At 52.0% G+C, this 26,210-nt stretch overlaps 1 protein-coding gene across 2 annotated transcripts in view; it reads left to right on the top strand.

Moving 5' to 3' along the window:
* The first annotated feature begins 6,524 nt into the window (after positions 1 to 6,524).
* The window catches only part of Slc6a9 (solute carrier family 6 member 9), a 33,766-nt gene continuing 14,080 nt past the window's right edge, over positions 6,525 to 26,210 (top strand). The window contains exons 1-3 of one of the 2 annotated variants that reach the window (XM_048351126.1): positions 6,525 to 6,775; positions 8,535 to 8,900; positions 13,737 to 13,852. In XM_048351126.1, the coding sequence (XP_048207083.1) occupies positions 13,823 to 13,852 (30 nt within the window). In that variant the 5' untranslated portion in view covers positions 6,525 to 6,775; positions 8,535 to 8,900; positions 13,737 to 13,822. The remainder of the gene's footprint in view (positions 6,776 to 8,534; positions 8,901 to 13,736; positions 13,853 to 26,210) is intronic. The other variant, XM_048351125.1, reaches the window with a different exon arrangement.

Below are 26,210 nucleotides of genomic sequence, written 5' to 3'. Positions count from 1 at the left end.
GGGCTGGGAATGTGGCTTAGTGGTAGAGTGCTTACCTAGAGTGTGTGACGCCCTGGGTTCGATTCCTCAGCACCACATCCACATAAGTAGAAAAAGCCAGAAGTGGAGCTGTGGCTCAAGAGGTAGAGTGCTAGCCTTGAGCAAAAAAGAAACTCAGAGACAGTGATCAGGCCCTGAGTTCAAGCCCCAGGACTGGCAAAAAAAAAGGAAGGAAGAGAAAGATGACAAATGACAATTCTGATTTTGATTTGTGGATAACCTTTAAGGGTCTTAGTGATCCTGAGGAATCTGCAAACATTTTGATATCTGATGTTCATATCAATGAATTACCAGAGTCATATTTATTTTTCTCTTTAAATGACGCTTTCTTCTTAGACATCCCTGAAAGGCATGTAAAATACTTTCACAAATATCTCATGGAAAAAAACAGTGACCAACTCCATCTGTAGTACTATTTGCTTTACTTCCTCAAAAACTTACGGGGGGGAGGGGAGAGTGGGAACTGAGACAGGCCCATGGGAGTGTATCAGGCATGTGAAGTCATCCATCATGCGGGTCATGGTGCGCACACAGTCATGGGACAGCAACGGCTAGTGGCTCTGGGAACTCAGGGCCCTCCATCACCCCCCAGGTCCCATTAGCTACAGAACCTCCACAACACAGACAACAGTCATGGCGCTCTCTCGCTCTCTCTCTCTCTCTCTCTCTCTCTCTCTCTCTCTCTCTCCCTCCCACCCCATCCCACCCCACCCCCAGCCTCACACACACATACTGCCATGGCTAATCTCACAGGATATCAGTAATGAGCCCAACCATAGGTACATTCATATAATACAATCCTTATAGCCACATTTAAATCTACAAAGTACAAGTAGTATCAACCAAAACTTCCTGATGCCCAGTTCTCATTGTTGTTTTATAGTCACAGCTGGAGAATCTCAATGGCCATACACTCATTCATAGTGACACCCAAACTGGCAGTGTGGCTCCTATGGAAGACAAGTCCAGGGCCAAGTGGCATGCACACGCACATCCCCCCATCCCCCCCCCCCCCCAAGCCATCTGTGCATACTATGCGAAGAGTAGGAGCTTAGGTTTGGGAAACAGGCCAACCTGGGTCCAAGCTCTACCACCGATTAGTTGCATAATGGTTTAATGTGCCTAGCCTTAGTTCTAGAAAATGGAGATAATCCTTATCTTATACGTTTGATATGATGATGACATAAAATAACCACATGACAGCAACTTGTCTGATCCACTATGACCCAGGGAGCCAAGTGTGGCTGCCATGTATAGCTTTTGTCACCAGAGGGCACCAGGTCTCCAAGGTGTCTGGGGGTGAGGAATATTGGAAGAAAATATACCAGCAAGACTAAGATTCCTGAGAAGTTTAGAGGTGAGTATAGACTAAATAGATATAGACATGTCTGGGGTTAGGAAGCCTCTGGAAACTCTAGCTAGGCCCTATCTATCCCAATATCCTAGGCATGCCAGAATTTCCCATATACCAGGCCCCTTCTGGGATGATTTCATACATGGCAAATCCTTTAATCCCTGCACAATGCCAGGACTGGTAGTCACTGTAGTCCTCCTGAGGAAAACCAAGGAGACCTGCTCCCATTTCACATTCCTGTGAGGCAGAAGACCTGTGGTTCCAGAGCAGGGAGCCTGGCTTCAGTGCCCAGGCCCTCAGCCATCACCTTAATGTCATGGGTTTCCCCAGTGACTCACCCCACTACCCACCCATTCCTGGGGTCCTGCCAGCACTCTTTGACCCTGGCTGTCTTCCCTGGACCTCAGCCAACCCCAGCTGGCCCTTTCCCCTCTTCCAGCTCCTACTTGCTCCCTGGACCAGACCATGGTAAGAGGCTTAGCAGACTCGTGTGGAGAACAGATAAGGCAGGGCCCCCCACAAGGCATATCTGGCCCTGCCATCCCAGCTGCTCAGAGTTATGGGGAGCTGCCAACAGATAGAACCCCACCCACCTAGGCAACAGGCCACTATGCCCCACCTCTTCAGGCCCCTGGTATCTTTCCTTCGGGTGTCATCCCTCCTGGTGGTGTCATCATCTGTAGTGATGCCATTGCTTTGTCCCTCATTCCAGTCCAAGAGGACAACTCAGACAGGAATTGGGGAAGTGGAGTCAGAGAAGAGGCCCATCCAGGCTTCCAGTCAGCAGCTGGGGTGGAAGCCTGGGGAGGTGTCATAGGATCCTCCCCATGACAGATAGCTATTTGAGGGGCTGGCTCTGCTCTTCCTTCTTATTGTAAAGTTTATTAAAGTAGGAAGCCGATAAAGGAAAACACCATGCGGCATTCAGGCCGGAGAGAAAAGTTTACTCCCGCGAACTGCTGGCCTGTGGCCAAGATGATGTATGGCTGGAAGTGGTTCAACCACTGCCAGGCTCTGCCTTATCTAGGGCAGGGGTGGGAGATATGGCCAGGTGGATTGGATGTGACCTCAGAGAAGGGGGAGGTAACTGCCTTCAGGTGTGTCAGTTCCCTAGGTAATGCAGGTAGGTATTGGGTGCAGACTTAAACAGGTGGGGGGCATCTGCAAGGAGCCTGCACAGAGGCCTGGGGTGGACCTTACACTTAGAGCCACCCATCTTCCTGTCTTCTTAATCCAAAGAGGCTCTGGGTTCATCAGGGGTGGGGGGGGGTGTTAAGGGATGGGGAGGGGGTGAAAGGAGAAATTTGCATCCTTCTGCTCTAGGGGTTAATTTTAGACCAGAGCCAAGATAAGAGCATCAAGAAAGCAAGGCTACTTCTACCACCACTGCCCCAGCCCGTTTCAGTCCTGGCTAGTTGTGAGATCACACCAATTCCTGGAAGGATCTTGGTCATGCTGAGCCACCCCTCTCTCCCCCACTCCTGCCCAGTGAATTGGGACACTGGTGCTCTGACAATTGGGTGTTAGAAGTGTTGACTGGTCTAGATGATGGGCATCCTAAGCATTAGGCCCCTTGAGGGTTGAGCACTGGGCACTCTGGATATTGGCAACTGTGGGTTTTGAGTTCTCTATGGAGTTGGAAACTGGTATCCTTGGCTTTGGGGATGCTAGCCTTTAAGTTAAACTCAAAGGTATTTGGGAATCTGAGCAATTGATTGTACTGAAGATTGTAACTGTCCCCTGGGCGGAGCCAAAATCAATGTGTCCGGTCTGCGTACCGGTTTAGCTGGGGGTCTTTGGAGTCCAGCCTGGATAGATTGGCTTACACTGGGAGCACTAAAGGATGAAGCAGAATGGCTGGAATGACACTTAAAGTCCCAGAGACAACTGTTGGATCTTGTACCAATCTAAGCCACTGCCCTGCTTTGGGTTAGGGCGAGGAAGGTGTCAAACACTGACCACTGGGCTCCAAGTTCAAGAAAGGGAGAATCTGAGAGGCAAGCCCAAGCAGGTTATTCCTAACCCATCCTTCTCCTAATTTCTTAGCACCACTCTATCCAGGTGCTGTCAAAGTGGTTCAAGTTTGGCATTCTTCCTGCTCCTACACCTCAGCTGACTCTCAGAGTCCGAACACCTAGGACTTGATCCTGCTGGCTGATGAGGACAAAGGCGGGAACCCAGCCAGCACAAGGAGATCTGATGTTGGGCACAGCTCTCCCAGGAAATAGCACTGTAACTAGAGGCTCCTAAGATGGGCCTCAGCCAGCAGTGGGTGGGGCCCAGTGGCTGCCTGGCCTCTTGCTGTGCTAGCCCTGGAAAACACAGGCCCGCTGGAATGTCTGGCCCTATTGGTCCTTCTGTCTATCTTCAGACGTGATCTCCCTCCACTCCCACAGTGGCATAGACTGGCCATATTCTTCCTCCTTGTGGGCTAACTGCCCGAAAGGAAGCTCACAGCCAGGTATAAAGGCCATCCCAGCTTTGACCAGGGCTAGGCCCAGACCTGCTTCCTCTGGGACTTCATTCTGATGGGAGAGAGAAGAAAAAAAAAAAAAAACAACACAAAAACCCTAAACAACAGCTGCTCCAGTTCCTGTCTCATAGAGATAGCTTTTCAAATCAGAATCTGTCTCACAGCCTCACTAGGTAGCTACCTGAAGCTCTTTATGGATTAAAGTAGGCAAAACATACATACCTATTGACTTTGTGTATACTAATCACTTTGTGCTATGTCACTATTAGGCTAGCAAAATCCTCGTGATCAACGGCTCCAATTTCCTCAAACACTCCAAGGACAATCTTCTCTTTTCTTTTCTCTATGGGTTAAAGTCTTCAGTTGCCTTCCTATCCAGAGATGAATCTCAAACTCTGATAGGGGCGGGGGAGGGGGGCGTGAGGGGGAGGTACTCGGGGGGAGGATCAACTCTGAACACATTTTCTTTCTTTTTTATCCAAGCTCCCCAGGCCCTGAGAGTATCCTGGCTCTCAGCACTCTGCACCTGCCTTAGTTCAGATGGATCCCTTGGAGTAGTTAGAAAGCTCCACTTTCCCTGGGGCATGACAATTCCCCAAACTTGTGCTGAGTGTTTTCAGACCCCTCCGAGAGCCTTCTAGGCTCACCTCTACTACTCTGAAGAGGAAAGGGGCCTCCCCTCCTACCCTGCCTCATTACCTTCTTTCTTATCCCACTCTGCCTAGGGTCTTCTTTCGACAGCCTCCATTCTGCCTTCCCTGGGAGGGAGCCCTTTTTGACAGGTTAAGGAGGAGGAAGGGAAGAATAGATCAGAAACAATTTTCTGGAAGGAGTTAAGTCCTGGCAGGAAAGATGAGGACTTGGGTCCTACCTGCTCAGACCCAGAAGTTAGGTACACTTACAACTACCCAAGCCTGCTGAAGAATCTACAGTCATTCCTCTGGATGTACCTTACACACACAATCAGGAGCCACAGGCACAACAGACTGCAGATATGTGTGCATGCCTGTGGCACACTTTAAAACACCCACAATAGGTTCATAGTAGAAAATTAACCCAAAATAAGTTGTATTTGCTGGGAACCTGCTTTGTTCTCATAACTCAGTATTGTTCCCAAGGCTTGGACCATTGACTACTGGTTCCCAGGGGACCTTCCCCAAATCCCCAGCCTAGAATCTGAATGTAAATATGAGAGCCCATTCCTTCACTTCACCCCCAGGTGATAAGCACCTAAATTCCTCCAAGCAGATAACCCAGGGGACTTGATCAAACTATAGGTTCCTGGAGCCTAAACTCTGTACCCTAAACTCTGGAAATAATTTGAACCCTCCATCTACCTGTGACCTTGCCCCCAACCATTATCCTACTTAGTTTCCTCCACCCCTGCTCCCCTTATGCCTCATGTTCCTGGTTCTCCTCTGGTCAAGGCGTCCCTCTTCCACTTCTGATCTGTTGAGTTCACTTTCTGCACTTTCTTTATCCTAATACCCTCATGACTCAGTGTCCTAACAATATTGGCTAGGTTTGAGGACAAAGTAAAAAGGGGAAAAAGTGTCTTTGCAGACCTGATCATTTCCAACAGTGACTAGGTTATGAGTTCTAAGGCAGTGGAGAGCAGTCTGTGTGAACTGGAGGGGGCTTTTCCAGAGCCCAAAAGGGCACACATTGTGGGAGGTGTCTTGACTGGATACCTGTTATCTTGTTTAGGGCCTCTGACTATAAATTAATAATGTAGAATCTCATTTCTTGATTGGTCTTATACAACTTTGATATGGATGCATCTGCTTCTTCAAGGCTGAGTGTCCTTAGAGGAAACTTAAGACCAGTTTCTTGGCCATTGTGGTGAATATGCAGTGGGCGCAGTGGAGTTTGTCTCTCCAGCCTAGGGTGTTCCCTGAGTAGGTAGATTGTCCGCCTCAGGCTGGGACAACAGTTCCTCTGGCAGCCCCTTTCCTGGAAAGGTGGCTAATTCTAGTAAGCAAATAAAGAGGGCTCATCCCAAATTCCAGGCCCCACTTGCCAGCTTATGAATAGGTAGGCATTTCCTTAACTAATCCTCTCCATTTCAACAGGCTCCACGAAACAACTTCTAGCAAAGACTCCTTTTTTAATTGGAATTGGGGGACCCAGGTCTGTCTCCTCACTGCGGGACCTAAGAGCTCTTGTTGATGTTTGGGGGAGGGGGTGCTCTGGAGAAAGGACTCCTCCCGCTATCCAATTCCAACCAGCAGGTCCCAGGCCTTACCCAGCTGGGCCCAGTCTCCAGCGGCGCAGCTCCAGAGGGAACGGAATTTGCTTTTGACTTCTCTCTAGGGGGAACGCAGGCGCAGAAGGCCAGGGGCCCCCGGCGGGCTAACTTCCACCCCCCCCAATGTGCCCCAGGCCTTTTGGCTTCATTCCAGCCTAGCCCGAAGGGAACTACATCTGCTCCTTTCCAAGAGCCCCAGCTGGAGGGTAGCAAGGCCTGGGCGGACAATCGGGGTTACGTCGTCTAGCCCCACTCTCGGGGGTTTGTGGGGATCAATCATCTGAAAGCCGGAGCGACTTGTAATTTTATTCCCTAGGAGGAGGAGTCAGAGAGAAGTCGGCACGCGGGAGGGGAGGGAAGGGGAGGGGACGGGGGGGGGGGGAGGCGGGGAGGGAGGGCGGCCTGGGGAGCTGTTCTGGGAGAGGAGGGACTTGGCTAGGTCTCTCCAGCCTTCTTCACTCCTCAAACTTTCACCAAACTCCGAGCCCCCGCCTCCCCGAAACCAAAACACAACAAGCAGTGGAGGAGCGGCGAGCGGCGGGGCGGGCGGACTCGCGGCGGCTCGGAGCCTCGGGAGGCTGATGCAACTTTCCCTTTAAGAAAGCCACCTGGGCACACCGCGGCGCGGACCCGGCACGCCTGGGCCGGGGGCTGCAGCATGGTGAGAGGGGGCCGGGGACCGGGGCGCTGCGGGGGCTCCCCTCGGGGAGGGGGTCCGGCCGCGGACCGGCGCGTGCATGCGTGCGTGGGGCGTGTGTGTGTGTGTGTGTGTGTGTGTGTGTGAGAGTGGTGTGTGCGCGCGTGTGGCGTGCGGTGTTTGCGATCGCGCATGCATGCGGCATCTGTGGCTGCGAGTGTGGGTGCTCGCACCGGGATGTCAGTCTCGCCGCGGAGGTCGGGGTAGGTGCGCGCGTCTGGGTGTCACCGCTGTCACCTAGGAGTCGAGGCAGGCGGGAATCGGGAGGTGCGGGGCGGGGGGCGGGGGGAAGCAGTGCCGGAGGGGGAGGGTGCTGCGTGCCGACGCCGGCTCGTTCGGGGGCGGCGGGAGGTGCGGGAAACGCCGGGACCCAAGCGTGCCGCGGGGCCGTCTGAGCGTGCGGGGCGCCGGAGCGGGTGTCGGGTCCCGCGCCCCTCGTGTGGGCTCTCGCTCCGTGGCTTCCCCTCGCCGCCGGCCTGGCTGCTGCCTCTCTCTCCTCTCTATCTGGCCGCTCCAGCCGGCGGCCTCCTTAATCTGCCCGCCCACTCGCCCGCCGGGTGCTGCGGGTTCCCGCGCGCCCGCGGGTCTCCCGGAGCCGTGGGGAGTCGCGGGGCCCTCCGGATCTCTTTGTCCGCGGGCCCCCGAGGCCACGGCTTTGGGAAGGGACTGCAAGCGGGGAGATCTTGGTGGTAGTGTGTGTGTGGGGGGGGGAAGACTATTACCCTGAGGGGGGGAAAAAAATCTGCGCCCTTCCTGCGGGAGCGCCCGGGCGAGCGCCCAGCGCCCAGACAGCCGCAGGTGAGACCCGGGGGCCTAGCAGCCCCGCGGCGCCCACCGCAGCCGGCGCCCCGCACCGGATCGTCTCTGCGGGGCCGGGGAGGCGGCGAGGCCAGGTCGCGACTGGAGGGGGGGCGGGGGCTTGCCCGGAGGGCCGGGAGGGGCCGCCGCGGCCGGGGGCGGGCCGGGGGGCGGGGACCTCGGCACCCCAGTACTTTTCCACCGCAGGGGCCGGGGGCGGGGCCGCCGCCTCCACGCCAGCTGAGAGGCCCACACGTGGTGGCTGATGTAACGCCGGACCCCCCACCCACACACCCCGCACCCCGATTAGAATGGACACGTTCCGCTTCGGGGAACCGGGACACTCCGGGCGGCACCGCAGCCAGCAGAGCGACCGCGCCCCAGCCCGCCCGCCCGCCGGGGCCCGAGCGCTGCCCGCCGGCCGCCGCTACTTAAAGGAGCCGCACCCCCTGTCGGGCCTGCACTGTACAGACCACGCCCCCCTCGTTGATTATTCTTAAAGGAGCCGCGGGCCCAGGTTTTTGACAGCTCCTCTCACAAAGCCCAGTCTGTTTTCTTATCTGAAATACTGCTAGGAGATACAGAATGGAGAGTTGAAGAGAGGGAGTGGTGAAGGGGAGAGGAACTTAAGGAGTGCCCCTGAAGAGAAGGGGCAACAACAGATTGGAGAGTAGAGGGTGAGGGTAGGGGTTCTGGGACCGCGGAGGAACACTGAGCATGCCCAAATGTTCCCAAGGACCGCAGAGAAATCCACCCCCTTATTAGCCAGGACCGTGGAGATACCAGCGCTGTGGACACAGAAGAAGCACACCTCTGCTCAGGAAGAGCTCTCCAGCTAGTCGGGGAGCCAGACTTGGACACCAACAAGCGTGCTGCAATGCTACCTGTGACTAGCATACTAATCAGCGCACACCGTGTGCTTTAGAGAGTACCACAGAAAGACTGCCAGCAACTGGGAGGACCTGGGAAGTCTTCTTGAAGATAATGGCATTGGGACTAGAGTGATCAAAGAAGAAGGACCTGCTGGGAATGCACCTGGCTGATGGTCACAGGTGGTGTCCTGGGCTCTGAGCAGAAGGAAGCCTCCCTGTCTCCCACTGCCCCTCCTGTCCCTCCATCACATCGAACCGTGATCATGCTTCCTTCTGCACCTTCCCACCAAACTGTGAGGTACCTGAGGCCAGAAAAGAACTCTGTCTCCAGTGAGGACTCCAGGACTTGGTCCACATGGACTCTTGAAATTGGTCCCTAGTGGAGAAGAGAAGAGACACTAGCAGCGAGACCATAAAAGGTCTGTGCATCTGCCTTGGGTGACCCCCAAGCCTGCTAGTGTGCTGTAGCTTGTCCTCTCCCCTCTCCAAAACTATACTACACCCACTTTTTTTTTTTTTTAACCAATCCTTGAGTTTGAACTCAGGGTACCTGGGCTCTGTCCCTGAGCCTCTAGCTAAAGGCTAGCACTCTACCAAGTGAGCCACAGCACCACTTCCAGCTTTTTCTGAGTAGTTTATCAGAGATAAGAGTCTCATGGACTTTCCTGTCTGTGCTGGCTTGGAACCACAATCCTCAGATCTCAGCCTCCTGAGTAGCTAGGATTATAGGCCTGAGCCACCATCACCTGGCTCCCTCATATTCTTGTGTCTGAGATTGCTACCAGCTTCTCATTTCACCAGCAGAAAGCTTGCCCTTCTCCAGGATCCAATTTATTATCAAGTCCTACCATGCTACCTTCCAAGCCCCCTTCTTCTCTGGCCTGGCCCATTCTCAGTAGATTTTTTTCTTTACCGCTCTCACCTTCCAGTCCTTTCTCCACACTGTATATAAGATGATCCTTTTTCCATGTTTTTGTTTGGAAGTGGGATCTCCTTATGTTTTCCTGGCTGATCTCAAGCTTGTGGATGCAGGTTATCCTGCTACCTCAGCTTTTCTCTTAACTGGACAACAAGCCCACACTACCATATTTAAGGAATGATGCTTTCAGAAACCATTGCCATCAATCTGTTCTCTAACTTGATCATCTGCTTAAAAGCCTTTAATAGCCATCATTGCTGTTAGAATAGAGACCAAAATCCAGAGCCCAAAGGCCCTCCTTCTTTTGGGTCTGCTTTCAACTTTCTCCTGGGCTACCTGAGCCTTCCTTTGGATGGCTTTGACTTCTCCAGTGGCCCCTTCCCTTCCTTACTATTGCCACTTTGCCAAAATATCTTCTTTTGACTCTTAAAACACCACTTCCTCTAGGAAATGACTCTCAGCCCTGCTGTAGAGCATATAAAGAGATCTCCTTGGTACTATTTATCTCAGTCTGTAATTACTTGGTTTGACTCATCAACTTCACTCTTTTCCTTTCAGTTTATGGGCAGGTCTAAAGAGGGCAGAGACCTTTGAGTACTTGTTGCCTAGCAAAGATCTGGCCCAGAGCAGATCTGTAATGAATATTTGTGGAATAAATGAATCTAGATGTGGCCAGCCTGCTAAGCAATTTAGGCCATATATCCTTTTGGCTGTGGTAGACTATCAGATAAAATCGAGACTCTGGAAAGATGAATGGACTAGAAGGAAGAAAAATGTGGAAACTTAGAGACAAAAATTAGGCAGAAACTTCAGAGTTTATGAGGGAATTATTCTTAGCCCCATCTTCCAGATAGAGAACAATCACATTCAAAAAGATTAGGCAGTGCTTTAGAATCACGTGCTTAGTGAGTAGAAGAGTGAGAGCCCAGCCTAAGCCTATCAGATCTCAGAGCCTGGGGACTTCATATACGCTGAACTAACCTGCTGCTTGTCAATGGTGGCCCATCTATGGGTTGGGACAGGCACAGGGCCTGGATATTGTGACTCTCTGATATTTAGAAGAGGGCCTGGCATCGTGTTATGGGCTTTCTCTTTTTTCCTTTTTTGTGCTGGGGAATCAAACCCAGGGCCTCAAGCATGTTAGGCTAATGCCCTGTCACTGAGCTATACCTCTACCACTCAATTGGCACTTTTTGATTGGATAGATAGATCTGTTTCACAGAACTGACAAAGGCAGGAGAGAAGCAGCAGAGCTTTATACCAATACATTCTCCTGGTCTAGTCTCCTCTCAGCATTCTTGCCCTGCTATCCATAAACCACCTGAACTCAGGAACTATCTGCAGCTAGCACTGAGGATCTGGCTGAGAACAGATTCTGGTGACTGCCTGAGTGGATGTCAAGGATGAAACTTAGTGCTTCCAGGCTAGGCATTTGGCCTGAGTTGGTCTTTTCCAACTGGAAGCTGTTAAGAGCAACTTTGAAATGACCTGGGTAAGAACACTATATAGCTTCAGTCCCAGGACACTGTCTTTAATGTACTCACCTGACTAAATAAATAATTTCCAGCCCTTGAGGCAGCTCTTAATAACACCATCTGCTGTTATTACTATCATCCTTGTCATTATTACTCCTTCACTGACAGGTTTTGGGAAGTCAGATCAAGAGTGTACCAGTGCCACAGGCAGTGCCAGGAATGAGGAGGACAAGGATACTATCACCTTCTGGAGGACATAGCTTCCTTCTTCAACTAACTGTCCTCAGAAGACCAAAGATATGAACAGCATCTTTTTCTCTTTTATTTTTTTTTGCCAGTCCTGGTCCTGGGGCTTGAACTCAGGGCCTGAGCACTGTCCCTGGGCTTCTTTTGCTCAAGCTAGCACTCTACCACTTGAACCACAGTGCCTCTGTGGTGTGGCTTTCTGTTTATGTGGTACTGAGGAATCGAACCCAAGGCTTCATGCATTCTAGGCAAGTACTCTACCACTAAGCCACATTCCCAGCCCCAGTAACAGCATCTTGTTGGGAGAGGACACTGGGGACAGATGCCAACTCTGATCACTGACAGGAGGAAATGGTAGCTCTTCCTTTCCCATCTGCCATCTGCAGTGGGACCACTATCAAGATGCAGATTTCCAGAGAGACTCTTACAGGGAAGATTGCTGTGGTTAAGGTTGAACCCTTGGGTACTACGGAAAATGTAAATGCTCACACCTGTAATCTTCTCAGGAGGCTGAGATCTAAGGATCATGGCTTGAAGCTAGCCCAGGCAGGGAAGTCTATGAGACTCTAATTAACCACCAAAAACAGCCAGAAGTGTTAGAGCTTAATGCCCTAACTTCAAGACCCAATAGTGGCACACACATGCACCCACATGCCAGAAAAGAGTAAAGATCCAGGAGAGTCCACTCTTCATCTTGTGTTGAGACTTTGAAGTGGTACTAAGAAAAGTCTTACACCACTACCAAAAAAACCCAAAAAACAAAAAACAAACCACGTAGAGAAAGGTTAAGTTGACTGTCCTGAAATGCTGTAAGGTGAATGAACATGTCAAAATTAGTTACCTTGGTTGAGAGTGCCCTTCGGATGAATGTGGTGCTAGAGGTTTTATAGCTAGCCACTTTGACAGACATTATTGTGGCAAATGGTGTCTGTCTTACTGCTTCAACAAGCCAGAGGACAAGTGATTGTGATTGTGATTGTATAAGAATAGTGGGCTGGGAATGTGGCTTAGTGATAGAGTGCCTAGCATGCATGAAGCCCTGGGTTCAATTCCTTAGTAGCACATAAATAGAAAAAGCTGGAAGTGGTGCTGTGGCTCAAGTGGTAGAGAGCCTTGAGCAAAAGAAGCTCAGGGACAGTGCCCAAGCCCAGAGTTCAAGCTCCAGAACTGGCCAAAAAAAAAAATACTAATAATAAAAGACATAAAAGAAAGGAAGGAAGGAGAGACTTGAAGGAAGAGAGGGAGGGAGGAAGGAGAAAACAATAGTTTCACTTAGTTCTTCACCTGCTTGTTTTGAAGAGACCAGGTGATTCAGGGCAAAGGGCTTAATGAAGTCAAGGGCTGATTTGCATAGATAAGGAGTTTCCCTACCTCTCCCTTATCCTTCCAGGGATTTCCTGTGGGTGAGAGGTGGTAACTTTCATAGGTGACTTGGGTGAGGCTGAGCGACCCAGAAAAGCCTTGGCAGTGAAGTCTGCTTGGAAAGAGACAGAAGGCCTCAGGAGCATAGCCCAGTCAACCTTTGGGTCAGGCCCTGTGGAGTTTGAACCTTCTCATCCATCTGACCCAAGATTGTCCTTTGATGAGAGTTAGGGCTCTCTGAAGGTTGATTTTTCTCCTAAAGCCTATCAGAAACTATTCTTTTTTCATCTATATCCCATATTAAACCTGCAATGCATGAGCTTTGCCATATGGCTTGATCCTTCCATTTATCTGCCCACCTTTCCAACTCATCTGGCCCTGAGGGCTCTTAGAGGCTTCCTAGGAGACCTTGTGTTAAGCCAGACCTGAATTCCATGGCCTCTGCCACAGTGGTCACTCTTCATTTCAACCAACCATCCTGCTAGCTTGAGCACAGTGGGTGCTAGGCCCAGAGGAGTAAAGGAAAGCCAGTCCCAAGCTCTTGGGGAACTGACTTGTGGTTGATGGACTCCTAGGCAAATATGTGTAATATAAGATGGTAAGGGAATAGGTAGAAGTCTGCACAGTCCAGAAAGGAGGAAGCAATTTGTCCATTCTGGTAGGGGAGTGTTAGGAAAGGCTACAGAGAGAAGACATATTGACTCCAGATTTAAAAGACTTGCAGAATTTCCTGGTGAGCCTGGTGTGAAACCAGGGAGACAAGAAGGTTTGACTACACCTCGAGAGTCTGGCAGGCGCAGAGCACCAGAGGGGTACCGTCGTGGCTGGTTGGGCTGAAGTTGGGGAGTATGTGCTGATCCAAGCAGACTCCCCTCCTGGGCAAAGCCTGCGGCCATTCACACAGACGATGAAGGACTTGGATTCCGTCCCAGTTCTGTGTTCATTTTCTGTCTTTTATAGGATTGGGCATCTGGAGAGTCAAAAATAGACCTTTGCCCATTGGGACAGGAAGCCTGGAGAATAAAGGACCCAGGAGAGGGGTTGGGGGAAGAACTTGGAAGGGCTGGTCCCCCGAGGTCATTCAGAATTGGGCAGGATGCAGAATGGCCATGGGGCAGGAGTCGGGAGTGGGGAGGTGGGGGACACAAAGACCTCCCAGCTGGTAGTGTGGGGCTCCATACTACCTGTTCTGGACAGTTCCGAGGGCCACTCGGCCTGCCTGGGCCTCACCTCACTTTCAATTCTCTCTACAGCTCTTGAGGTCTGTTGTCTGAAAGGCGCTGGAAGCAGAGCCTGCGAGTGTGACCCGGGTCTCCAGAGCCCCCCACCCACTGCCACCATGGTAGGAAAAGGTGCCAAAGGGATGTTGGTGAGTACAGGGGCCAAGCTGATGGAGGTAAGGGCACACACAGGTCCATATGACCTTCCACCAATTACTTGCGATGACAGGAGGGCGTGGGAGGCTCTATTAGGCCAGGGCTGGCACTGCCAGGGCTCCCAAGTGCCAGGGCTGCCCCAGGCCCGGGCAGACAGCCCCTCACCCAGCAGGTTAGACAGCACCAAGCTCCCAGCCCACAGCTGGGCAGGTTCCACCATAGACCCTGCAAAGTCTTGCCAAGGGGGCAGGAGGCCCATTGCCTATCCTGGTGATAAGTGCTCCGGAGAGAACACAGCTTGTTTTGTTAGAAGGATAAGAGGACAGCCAGGATTGTGCCATGGCTCCACCAGGGCAGCCCAAAGCCACCCAGCACTGTGCCTTTGGGCACATTCAAGTATGTGCTCCTCAGGGATTCTCAGACACTGGGTTTTCTCTACTTCTCTGGTGCTTTGTCATGCAAATATGCATGACAAAGAACCAACTTTTTGTTAGAATATTCTCCTGAAATCTCCATAATCTTCCTCCCCTTCTCTAAGCCATGGCCCCTCCTTTATCCTGTACTTCAGAGCCCCGGAGTGGTGGTGGTAAGGTCTTTCATGAAACAAGAGCCTGGGGAATGTTCTTGAGGGAGCAAGACTCCTTGATGGATGGAGCTGGTTGGCACTGGAAGCAGGAAGCGAGAGAAAGAAGCCAGAGCCTATCCTGAGGGCTATGGTTGTATTTTTTGTCTTAGAATCTTGCTTCAGGAACAAGCCAGACTGGGCAGCTGTCAGGGGAGGAAGCCAGTGACAGAGGAGAGGCCTCCCTCAACAGCTCTCCCTCCCCCCCGCCCCCCACCATCAATGCCTTCTGTCGCTTCCCTCATTCAATTAAAGACTAGTTGGCCTGGGGTCTCTGCTAAACCTTCTCTCAGCTAACTTGTCTTTCACCAAAGATTTTTAGGATTTAGAGGATCAGAGGACTGGTTTGGGGAAGGGCCATGGGTGACTGCTTCTCTCCCGTCCTGTTTTGAATCTCTAGCATCCAGTTCCTCAAGAAATTTGAATGAACCAAACTTCTGGAAGAATTTTTGTTGGTGGTGGTGGTTGGTGGTGGTGGTCATGGGGCTTGAACTCAGGGACTGGGCGCTGTCAAAGCTCTTCTGCTCAAAGCTAGCGCTTTACCACTTTGAACCACAGCACCACTTCCAGTTTTGTTTTGTTTTGTAAATTGGAGATAACTGTCTCCTGGGCTTTCTTGCCTGGGCTGGCTTCAAACCATGATCCTCATGTCTCTGCCTCCTGAGTAGCTAGGCATGAGTCACTGGTGCCCAAGCTAACTAAAAGGATTCTTGAGCCAGTCTAGAATCAGTTGGGATGCTCAGGTTAGGCACAGATGGAGAATGTATGAACTCAACTCTTGCTGTGGGGTAGAATTGTGTTAGAACCCAAGCAGGACCTCATCTTTTCCCTGGGAAACCTCAGCTCTCCCCCTCTCCTTCCCTTGAGACTCTAAGCCCTGTGAGGCCCTTGAAGCACTCCATGGTTGTTCCTCTTCTCTGGAGTGACCCTGGCAAGGCTGGCAGGCAGGAGAGCAGGGGTACCCACGTGTGCAGCTCAGAGAGTTTGAGTTACTAAGTCCCAGCTGAGCGTACTGGCCCGGTGCTCTGCCTTCCAGCCGCCTGTGGGAGGGAATGCTGCCTTGGGACTCCCGTTCCCAGCACCAGGATTGCCTAAAGATAGCTGGGGCTTGCCCTCTGCCCTTTGCCTTCTACCCACTGCTGTGTTTGAAGCTCATAGCATCTGTCCCATGGGTACCCCCAGTGGTTGCTCAGAGATTTCTATTCCTGCTTCTTGTTCAGTTTTGCTGATGACCTTGGGCTACTCTATTCTTGGGTCCCAGTTTGGAACTGAAGCTGCTCCATTCAGAGCTTGTCTCTAGGATACAGCCAGCCCCAGCCAAGCCCCATCCCCGCTCACTAACATGGAGCTAATCAGCACTTGCTAGGTATTTGTGTCTTCCTAAGGCCCCGTGGCTGAGGAAGTTCCTTTCTGACATGCTCCATTACAAGATGCCCTCCTAGATCAGAAGAGAGGATGCTGAAGGTATATGGATGTGAGCTGATGGCACCAAGACCTTCCTGGTTTTCTGAGGCTCCTGTTATTACACTGTTTATGCGCTGTTCTGCAGGGGTTGGGCAACTAGTGCCTACCATGGGCCCCCCCACTTCCACCGTGTTTTAACCCCGGGTTCAGTATGGCCACTCAGGTCTCTTCAGTATTATCACAGGGTCTCTGAGGCAGGTGCCCTAGAGAGGAGCCAGCCATTTCCCAGCACGTGACCAGGCCCACATGCTTGTTGCACGTGTCTCTACCCCCACTCCTGGCCCAGATGGTCTCTGCCAGGCCAGCTCAGCTGCCTCCCTCACGCCTCAGTGGATCCTAGGACAGGGCCTTGCAAGGACCCAGCTGGCCAGGGTACCTCCAAGCTGGGAGCAGCTGGGATGCTTGGGGGCACCGGAGGTGGGTGGGACAGTCCTTCCATGGAGGCCCAGGGCCTCTGTACACGTGTGGGGCAGGGCTGTCTGGGTCTCAGAGGACAGGAGCTGGAGGAGAGGAGCTCAGGACAGGAGGCAGGAAAGTCTTGGCTGGCTCTGTTTTAACCCCACCAACTCGCACCAAGCTCCCAGGCTGGCCCTTTCAGTCTCCTCCCCTGGCCTGAGCCAGGTTGGCCTCTTCCCATGTCTTTGAACACTTTGTTGACTGAGTCATCCAGATACTGGGGCTCTGGGTGCCAGAGCTCCTAAGTCCCAGAAGGCTCTGCAAACACCATCAGCCACCTGGGCCTGCCCCACCCTTCTGCTTTGACTTGAGGGTTTGGAGCTCTTTTATCTGCAGCATTCATCACAGGGCCTGGAGCACAGTGGGTGCTCACGCATCCAGCCCAGTCTTGGCATGTAGCAAATGCTCAACTAGTATAGGCTTGGCATATGTTGGGAATTCACCAGGCATGGGGCTTTGGCACATGTTGAGCGCTCCCTTGGGTAGAAGGCCCTATCAGCTCTGAGCACTCCGCACAAGTTTCAACATGTGGCAAATGCTCAGCTAATACAGACTTGGCACACATTGAGCACTGAGTGGAGAGCCTGCCACCCAGTGGATACTCATCTAGCCTGGTGCCAGGTGCACAGTAGGTGCTCATTCAGCTCAGAGATGGGCATTCGCACCTAATGTGAAGGACCTAACACAGGACCCGGAACATAATTTGTACCCTTCCACACTGGATTGGATGTTACTCTAGTAACATGGGTGTTCTCCTGCCACATACCTAGCACGCAATGTTTTTCTCTCTATTGGACCTGGAACACAGTGGGCACTCTGCTGATAGAGGGTCTGGCATCTAGCACTATCCTAGCTGAGGTGTTGGACATAATAGTAGTAGGTACTATCCTAGCTCAGTAATGGCAGGCAGTATTTAAGAAAGTACTCTTCTGCCGGGTGCTGGTGGCTCATGCCTGTAATCCTAGCTACCCAGGAGGCTGAGATCTGTGGACCACGGTTCAAAGCCATCCCAGGCAAGAGTCCATGAGACTCTTATCTCTAGTTAACCTGCAGAAAACCAGAAATGGTACTCTGGATCAAGTGGTTAGAGTGCTAACCTTGAGCTGAAGAGCTCAGGGACAGTGCCCAGGCCCAGAGTTCAAGCCTCACTACAAAGGAAGGAAGGAAGGAAGGAAGGAAGGAAGGAAGGAAGGAAGGAAGGAAGGAAGGAAGGAAGGAAAGAGGTGCTCTTCTATCCAAGACAGCTTCTATCTAAGCATGATTTTCTGATGGTTCTAGATGAACAAATTCTATTTCCCCAGCGAAACGGAATGTCAGATCCAGAGGAAAAGGCCTTGCCTCTAAGACCTGGCTTTCCTTCCCCTTTTACCTCCTCCCTAGCCCACTTACTCAGCCCTATGGCCTCATCTTCCCTTATAGCTTCCCCTAGCCATCCCTACATCCCTAGCACGCTCTAGTCCTAGCCTAGCAGGGCCTTCCCTCCAGAGTCACAGAGGACAACAAAGCCCCTAGACTCTTTGCCCCTCTGGAAGGATGCCCACTCTTATTAAGAAAAGTCAAAGGCTGGGGCTAGGGGAGTCAGCCTTGCTTAAGTGGGGCTGGAGCAGCTGGATCCCACTAATGAGGCCTCATTACAGCCTGGGCCCAGCTGGGCTGCCGCCGCCTCCTGTCCCCATAGCCAGAGCCAGGGAAAGCCATCCAGCCAGGGCTGCCTGTTCTGGGAACCCAGCCCAGGCCAGGGCAGCCAAAGCCCACCCTGGGTGGAAGTGAGCATTTGGGCATCATGGGTGACTGGGCCTTCCTGGAGCCAGTGGCCCAGCCAGGGCCTTGGCCCTCAGACTGTGCCCAAAAGAATGCAGGGGGAGTGTGTGTCTGGGGGCCTGGTTGCATGAGGCTGGCCCACTGAGCAGCGGAGTCGGAAGGGTCTAAGGCTGTGCTTAGGTAGGAGCCAAGGCCCATCCTGCCATCCTGGATGGGACTGTTAGGAGGACTAAGTCTATGTGAAATGTTTAGGACAGAGCCTAACTCAAAAAATGCCTAATGTCTGTTGTCTCTTATTGTTATTACTAATCCTACCTAGATTCAGTGGTTGGTAGCTATTATTTAGAAATGCAGAAATGGACAAGAGACATGTTAAGCAACTTTCTAAAGGTTGTATATGGTGACGGGCTGGCAGGCCTTGGGTTTGAATGCAGGCCTATCTGTGTAATTTTTCAAATATTTACATATTTATTTTTCTTTTTTTTAATTAAATTTTTTATTTTTGCCAATCCTGGGACTTGAACTCAGGGTGCTGTCCCTGAGCCTCTTTGTGCTCAAAGCTAATGCTCTCCCACTTGAGTCACAGCACCACTTCTGGCTTTTTTGCAATTTGTTGGAGGTAAGAGTCTCACAGGAACTTTTCTGCTTGGGCTGGCTTTGAACCATGATCCTCAGATCTCAGTCTTCTGAGTAGTTTAGGATTATAGGTGTGAGCCATGGCACCCAGCTTATTTGTTTATTTATTTTGTGCCAGTTCTGGGGCTTGAACTTAGGGCCTGGGCACTCTCCCTGAGCTTTATTGCTCAAGGCTAGCACTCTACTACTTGAGCTACAGCGCCACTTCTGGCTTTTTCTATGTATGTGGTACCAAGGAATCAAACCCAGGGCTTTATGTATGAGGCCAGCACTCTACCATTAGGCCATATCACCAGCCCCATTTTTCTTTTGTTTCTTTTCTGTGCCAATCCTGGGCCTTGAACTCAGGGTCTGAGCACTCCCCGGCTTCCTTTTGCTCAAGGCCAGCACTCTACCACTTGAGCCCTAGCACCACTTCTGGCTTTTTCTGTTTATGTGGTGCTAAAGAATTGAACCCAGGGCTTCATGCATGCTAGGCAAGCACTCTACCGCTAAGCCACTTTCACAGCCCCATTTCTGGCTTTTTGGTGGTTAATTGGAGATAAGAGTCTCATGGACTTTCCTGCCCAGGCTAGCTTTGAACCATGATCCTCAGATCTCAGTCTCTTGAGTAGCTAGGGTTACAGGTATGAGCTACTGACACCCTCCTATTTATTTAATTTTGTGCTGATACTAGGACCTAAATTCAGCATCTGGTTGCCATCTTTTAACTTTTTTGCTCAAGGTGAGTGCTCTGCCACTTGAGCCTACCACCACTTCTGGCTTTTTACTGGTTAATTGGAGATAAGTGTCTCATAGACTTTTCCTGCAGGGGCTGGCTTCAAAGCACAGTTCTCAAACCTCAACCTTTAGAGTAGCTAGAATTACAGAAGTGAACCACCAGAGCTTGGCTTGGTTCTCTTCTTTGTTCTCTTTTGTCCACATCCAGTCTATCAGCCAATCATGCTGCTGTCCTTTAAAAACTTGTCACTCATCTAATCACCACTTACCACCCCATGACCACCATCTTAATTAACTGTAATCTTCAGATTTCAGTCTCTTGATTAGCTAGGATTATAGGTTTGAGCTATCGGCACTCATGTATTTCTTTTTTTTAAGTGACTAGGGATCTTTCCCTAGTCAGTCTTCCCCATATTCTCCAAATTCATAGGGAAGATATCCTTTCCACTAGAATTCGTGCACACCTCACTTGACAGGTGTTTTGTTGTTGTTGTTTTGTTTTGTTTTTCCACCAGTCCTGGGCCTTGAACTCAGGGCCTGGGCACTGTCCCTGGCTTTTTTTTTGTTCAAGGCTAGCACTCTGCCACTTGAGCCACAGCGCCACTTCTGGTCGTTTTCTATATATGTGGTGCTGAGGAATTGAACCCAGGGCTTCATGTATATGAGGCAAACACTCTTACCACTAGACCATATTCCCAGCCCCTTGACAGGTGTTTACTAAGCTCCTACTGTATAATGTGCCTCTGCCACCTTACCAGTTTCCAAAGGGACTTAGCCCTTTCCAGGATCAGAACACAGGTTTCACTTTCCTAGCCTCAAGTTTGTGTCTGAATATCAGCTAGGGACTGATCAGTGAGTATGGCCTGGGAGGAGAGGGATTGGATTGGATGACACCCCACCATAGTCCTGGGGAACCTGCCAGGATCGCCCGGCCCATATAACACACTCTCAGATCCATGCATCAGGTACTGGATGATGCAGTTCAAATCCCTCTGGGTCCTTACTCCATCCCTCCTTCCCTTTGGACTCTAGTGGTGAGCCTGTGTGGACAGGTAATGACATAGTCACTAGGACTGGAGTTCTTGCATGGTTCTTCACATTCTCCTGTGAGGACACCCTCCATCAATTATCTGGTTAGAGTCCTCATCCCCCAGAGACAGATAAGGCTGCAAGAACCAATATCTCCCAGCCCACCTCACTTGAAGTAGATGTCTGAGGTACCTTGGCCACCAACTACCTTAACCCCAGAGGCCCACCCACAGCGTTGGGAGGAGGTGGCCGTCCTCTCACCCTGTCCTGCGCTCCTTCTGCCCTGCTCTGGGAAAGAGAGAGACAGATTGAGAGAGAGGGAGGGAGTGTGTGTGTTTTGTTCTAACAACTTGCTGGGAACAAGGGAAAAACACAACAAACCCCACGCCTCATCCTCTGTGGAGCACCCGCGCAGGGCTGCATGGGGACTGGCCGGAGGGGGAGGGCCGGGCAGGGGGAGGCAGAGCTTCGGGAGGAGATGAGGTGAAAGTAATTGCCGCTGCCCAGCCCGGCAGCCAGTGGGAGAGGCAGGGGATGCGTCAGTGTCACACTGGAGCTGGCAGAGGTGTGAATGAGCCGTGGAGACAGGCCACCACGGCGTGCTGAGCGCTCACCCCCGGGATGGCTGCCGCTCATGGACCTGTGACCCCCTCTCCCCCAGAACAGGTCAGTCACTTAGCAGAAGATCGAGCCCCCTTCCTGGTGTCAGGCAGGCTTGGAAGCTCAGCTGGCAGTGGGGCAAGGGGCTGAATGGTCTGTGCCAGGGAGGGACAGGCACAGCCAGCCAGTGAGACAGACACCAGCCGAAGTGACCCAGAAAGTTGCAACTGTGCAAAGGAGTTCAGGAAGAGTTAGCTGTGTGGTGGGGGTGCAGGGGAGGCAAGTGTGGGGGGGTGAGGGCTCCCCCAGCCCAAGGACCTGCTGAGAATCTGCTCTGAGTATCAAAGCTGCATTGTCCCAGCTCCCGGGGAGACGGGCCGGAGGTGCCCAGGAATTGTACTAATCAATACAGCTTCATTGTCTGTGCCACGGCAGTTACTCCTATGGGGAGAGAGGGTGAGGCGGCAGGGAAATGTGGTACAGGGGCTCAGTGGTGAGGGGCGGGGGAGGGGGAGGGGGCAAGACTCTCAGCTGGGAGAAGTAGGGGACCCTCCCTCCCCCTGGAGAAAGTTTGCCAGTGTCCAGGACAAAGGGCCAATGGGGGTGGGAGCCATGTGTCCTCACCTCTTAAAGTTAGGGCTAGGCAAGGATGCCAGGCACAATGTGGCCGATGACAGTGAGGGTGAGGGGACAAGGAAAGCCACCCTTCTCCCCTGCACGACATCCTGACTTGACCTGCCAAGGACAAGAGAAGAAATGTCCTTTGAGGCCGTGTAGGTGGGGCTTGGGAGACATGTTACGTACCCATAAACCTCAAGACTGTTAGGGTCCATAACTAGAGCCCACTTTCCCCCAGAGCGCCACCATGTTGCCAACCGGTGAGCCAGAAGCTGCCCACAGCTGCCTACATGCAGGGCAAGACCGGTCCCCCTGGAGGGGAAGGTGAGGGATGGGCAGGACCTATCCAGCACCCTTCACCACTCTCCCCAGGGGCTAGAGTGGAGCCTGGCATGCCTAGCTGCCAATCTTCTGCCTGCAGCCCATAAAATTTGCAGGTCACTTTCTGCTAACCAGGGCTCAGTGACAGAACACAAGGTATATCCTTGCCTGGACTCTGCAGGCCATCTGGGAGGAGGTCTGAGAGAGGCCCCGCGTTGCTGTTGCTCTAAGCTTTCCTGAGGCAAGAGGAATGTACAACCCTGGGGATTGCGCTGGCAAAGAGGGGATGGAGGGCTAGACTTTCCCATGATTCTGTTCCTCCACCTCTAGCCCCTGAGTCTGTCCACATCTGGATGCCTGAGGCCAGAGGTCAGGCCTGAGATTGGGTCTTCCCTAATACCACTCAGTGTCAGATGCTTCCTGAGAGCCACTTTAGCTCCTGGCCTAAAGGGAGCAAACTCCAGGAAATGAACCACCAGTTGGGTGCTGGTGGCCCCTTCCTGTAATAGTAAGCTACTCAGGAGGCTGAGACCTGGATGATCATGGTTTCAAGCTAGCCTAGGAAAAGTCCTTGAGACATCATCTCCAATTAGCCAGCAAATGCTGGACTAGGGAGGATGGCTCACACAGTAGAGTGTCAACCATGAGCAAAAAAGCCAAGTGAAAGTACAAGGCCCTGAGTTCAAGCCCTGGTACTAGCACCAAAAAGAAAAGAACCATGGGACATGCCTAGTGGGTGGACATGGGGTCCTCTAAGATAACACAGTTCGCTGTAATGGCTGCTCCCCTCGATTTCCCCACTGGAGCTCCGAGAAACTTGCCAGTGATCTGATTTGGCTCAGAGTCAGTCTGGGATGTGAGGTCTTGCCCGTTCTCGTCCATAAAGTTTGTCTTGGATAGGACTTCATCCCCTGAGCAAGCCCTGCGTCTAGAGAGTCCTAAACAAGCAGCCTGCTGGGTCCCTGTGGAGCTGCCCTGCCCTGGCAGCTCCAGGATTCCTCCCTGTCCACTGAGAATGGAAAGGAGTTCACAATTCACAAAAATACCCACTGGACACTGGGGGGGATGGCGGGAGTCCCCAGCCAGAGCAGAGCCAGATGCAGGGTGGAAGGCTTGGTCTGTGTTCATGCATGGGCAGCAGGAGGGAGATAGCCCTCCCTGCCTTCTGCTTACTGTTTCCTCTAAGGGTAACAGCCTGGCCACTATTTTCTTCCTTATGCTTTTCTGGACTTCTCCAAATCTTTGTGTGTGGCGGGGGGAGGGGACAGGGTAGTGTGAAGCTTTTATAATAAAAAAAAAAGTGTTAAACATTAAAAACAAAGTAATCCAAAGAACTAGTAGGAACAGATGGGAACTACAGGGAAAGTCGGGAGCAGCCAAGGTGCAGGTGAGATCACATCACCTCTATTCCACCTGGTTTCCTAGATGGATAGGGGTGGAAGTGACTGGCCTTAGGCTATTGGAGGAGCAGGTTCTAGAACATATGAGATCCAACCCTCTGTGCTTCTCACCACAGCCAAGCTCAGGGAAGAGTGGGAGATTCAAATCGTGCCCTCAGAGCTGAACAGCCTTAATTCCATTAGCTTGTCCAGGGCAGCAAATAAGCAGGGCAGAGGGCTATGTAAAGGACTTACTTAAGTGACTGCTCAGTGGGGCTCAGCCAGCCAGGCAGGGACAGTCGGAGGAGGGGGCTGTTAACCCAAGAAAGATCATCCACTTGATGCAGGAGGGGCGCTGGGCCCTCCAAGGCGGGTTCTGAGGAGCATGGGATGTGTGTGTGCACGTGTGTATGACAGAGAAAGAGAGCCCACATGTGCATGGCAGTCAGTATTCCCTGCTCCGCTATGGAAGGAAATCTCCCAAGCCTGCACTTTGCCAAGTCTGGGAGAGCTTGTGTACCGGGCAGGTCAGTCTCTTTCCTGGAGACTACCCAGAAGCCCATGCATGGCAGGGGAGTGGGAGCTGCTTTTGTGACTGTGGCCTCTCATTGCTGCTGGGAAGGGTGGCAAGACACAGGCAGGAGCATCCGAGGAGAACCTACCGCTGTGTTTTTATTTCTCACTGAAGTGTAAGCAAGTGAGGAATGGGGTGCAGCGAGAGGCAGACAGGAGGACATGCAGTAGGCAGAAGCCGGAAGTGCTGCCTGTCTGGGACTCAGCTGGCTTGGGCTGACAGGTAGACAATCCAATTATAAACACAAAGGGATGTTTTTGTGGGCATTTTGGAGCTGATGCCCACCCCAGGGATGGTTAACATCAATGATACAACTGTCCACCCATCAGATCGAGAAAAACAAAAGTCTTCAAAAGGGAAAGATAAAGACAAGGTGGGCAAAAAGCTCTGCAGCTTTGAAAAAGACTTAGTTACCCCCAGGAGGCTGGGGCTTGGAGGGAGACAAGGAGTAGAATTGGAGCACCCAGAGAACTCTTCAGTGAGGGAGCATTTGGAGATTGCTGCTTACGTGTGCTTGCAGAAAGGAAAGCTTGCTGTGTCTCCACTGAAAGCTTAGGAACCCCCCACCCCCATCAAGCCACCTAAATCTAGATTGCAATGGAACTGAAGTCAGGGGCCCATCATGGGCAAGGTTCTAGAAGTCAGGGTGCCCCTGTGAGGAGATACAGGGATGGGTGCCATCTCTGTGGGGAGCTTTTGCACCCCGCTGACCTCCAATGTCATTAGGATCTCCCTGCCAACCCCATTCTAGCCCCAGTCCTGCAGGCTCTGGCGTTCCGCATTGTGCGCACGGCTGAACTAGTTAGCACATGGCTCAGTGGTGTGCGATTCATTAGCTGGCTCTTGAGGGCTTGGGCAGACGGCTGCTGCCTGTGGCACGTGGCTGGGGGCATCACCATCCTTCCTTCCTGTCCCCTCCAAGCCTGGAAAATACTGAACGTCGAAGATCCAGGTCTGTTCCTGTAGTATGTGGTGGAGGGAGCCAGGTCGTTCCTCCTATTGCTGGGCCAGGAGAGAGGTCTTGAACTTGAAACCTTGGGCAACTGGATCTCTTCCAGGGACCTTGCCCTTGATCTATCCATTGGGTCATCCTGGGTTCTCAGCTGTCCCTTTTACATTTCTAACCACTGCCCTATGACCCCACCCACAGACTGCAGCTGCCACAATCCTACATTGTGCCCCTAAGTAAACAAGCCTGGGACAGAATAAAAGTGTTATTGTAGAGCTAATATATAGGAGGCCTATTTGGCTGCTACTTGTTTGGGAATGGGCTAGCCACCCCAAGCAGGCCTCAAACCTCTGAAAATCGTCCCTTGACTCTGGTATTGCTATACCGGTCCCAAAGTAGGCCTTTGGAGGCAGTGACATGCTCAAGTGGGATTCCATAGGAGAGCCACTGTCTCCCACAGCTAAGGGTGCCTTCCTTGGCCTCACTCTGCCCTCCTGTGCCCTCCTCCTGTGCTCTTATGACTTTGACGAAGTGCCCTTTGAGGTTGCATTTCAAACCATGTATGCAGGCTGGCACACGGCTATAATCCCAGCTCCTCAGGAGGCTGAGATCTGAGCATCATTGTTCAAAATCAATTTGCTTGCAGTGCTTCTTCTTCTTCTTCTTTTTTTTTTTTTCTGGTTGGTTAGTCGTAGGGCTTGAACTTGGGGCCTGGGTGCTATCCCTAAGTTCTTTTGCTCAAGGCTAATGCTCTACTATTTTTTTTTGGCCAGTCCTGGGGCTTGGACTCAGGGCCTGAGCACTGTCCCTGGCTTCTTTTTGCTCAAGGCTAGCACTCTGCCACTTGAGCCACAGCGCCACTTCTGGCCACTTTCTGTATATGTGGTGCTGGGGAATCGAACCCAGGGCCTCATGTATATGAGGCAGGCACTCTCGCCACTAGGCCATATCCCCAGCCCCATGCTCTACTATTTTGAGCCATAGCATTGCTTCTGTTTTGCCATGTCCCCTAACCTGTACAGGGGTATGAGGGGCAGCTCGGTGGCTGGGGCAGCACTGGGTTGGATGTGCAGGCTGGCCCCTCACAACCTTGTCTGCTGCAGTGCCCATCCGCAGATGTGGGTATACTTATGTTTGTATTCCCTTGTGGATCTTTCCAGAAGGCCCGAGAGCCCTTGTGAAGCCATTTGTGCCTGTCTGCCAGTGTCAGGGTCTGACAGCA

The sequence above is a fragment of the Perognathus longimembris genome, chromosome 7, assembly GCF_023159225.1.
Source record: "Perognathus longimembris pacificus isolate PPM17 chromosome 7, ASM2315922v1, whole genome shotgun sequence".
NCBI lineage: Eukaryota > Metazoa > Chordata > Mammalia > Rodentia > Heteromyidae > Perognathus > Perognathus longimembris.
The sequence above is the reverse complement of the archived record's forward strand: the minus strand, read 5'-3'. Positions and strand labels throughout refer to the sequence as shown.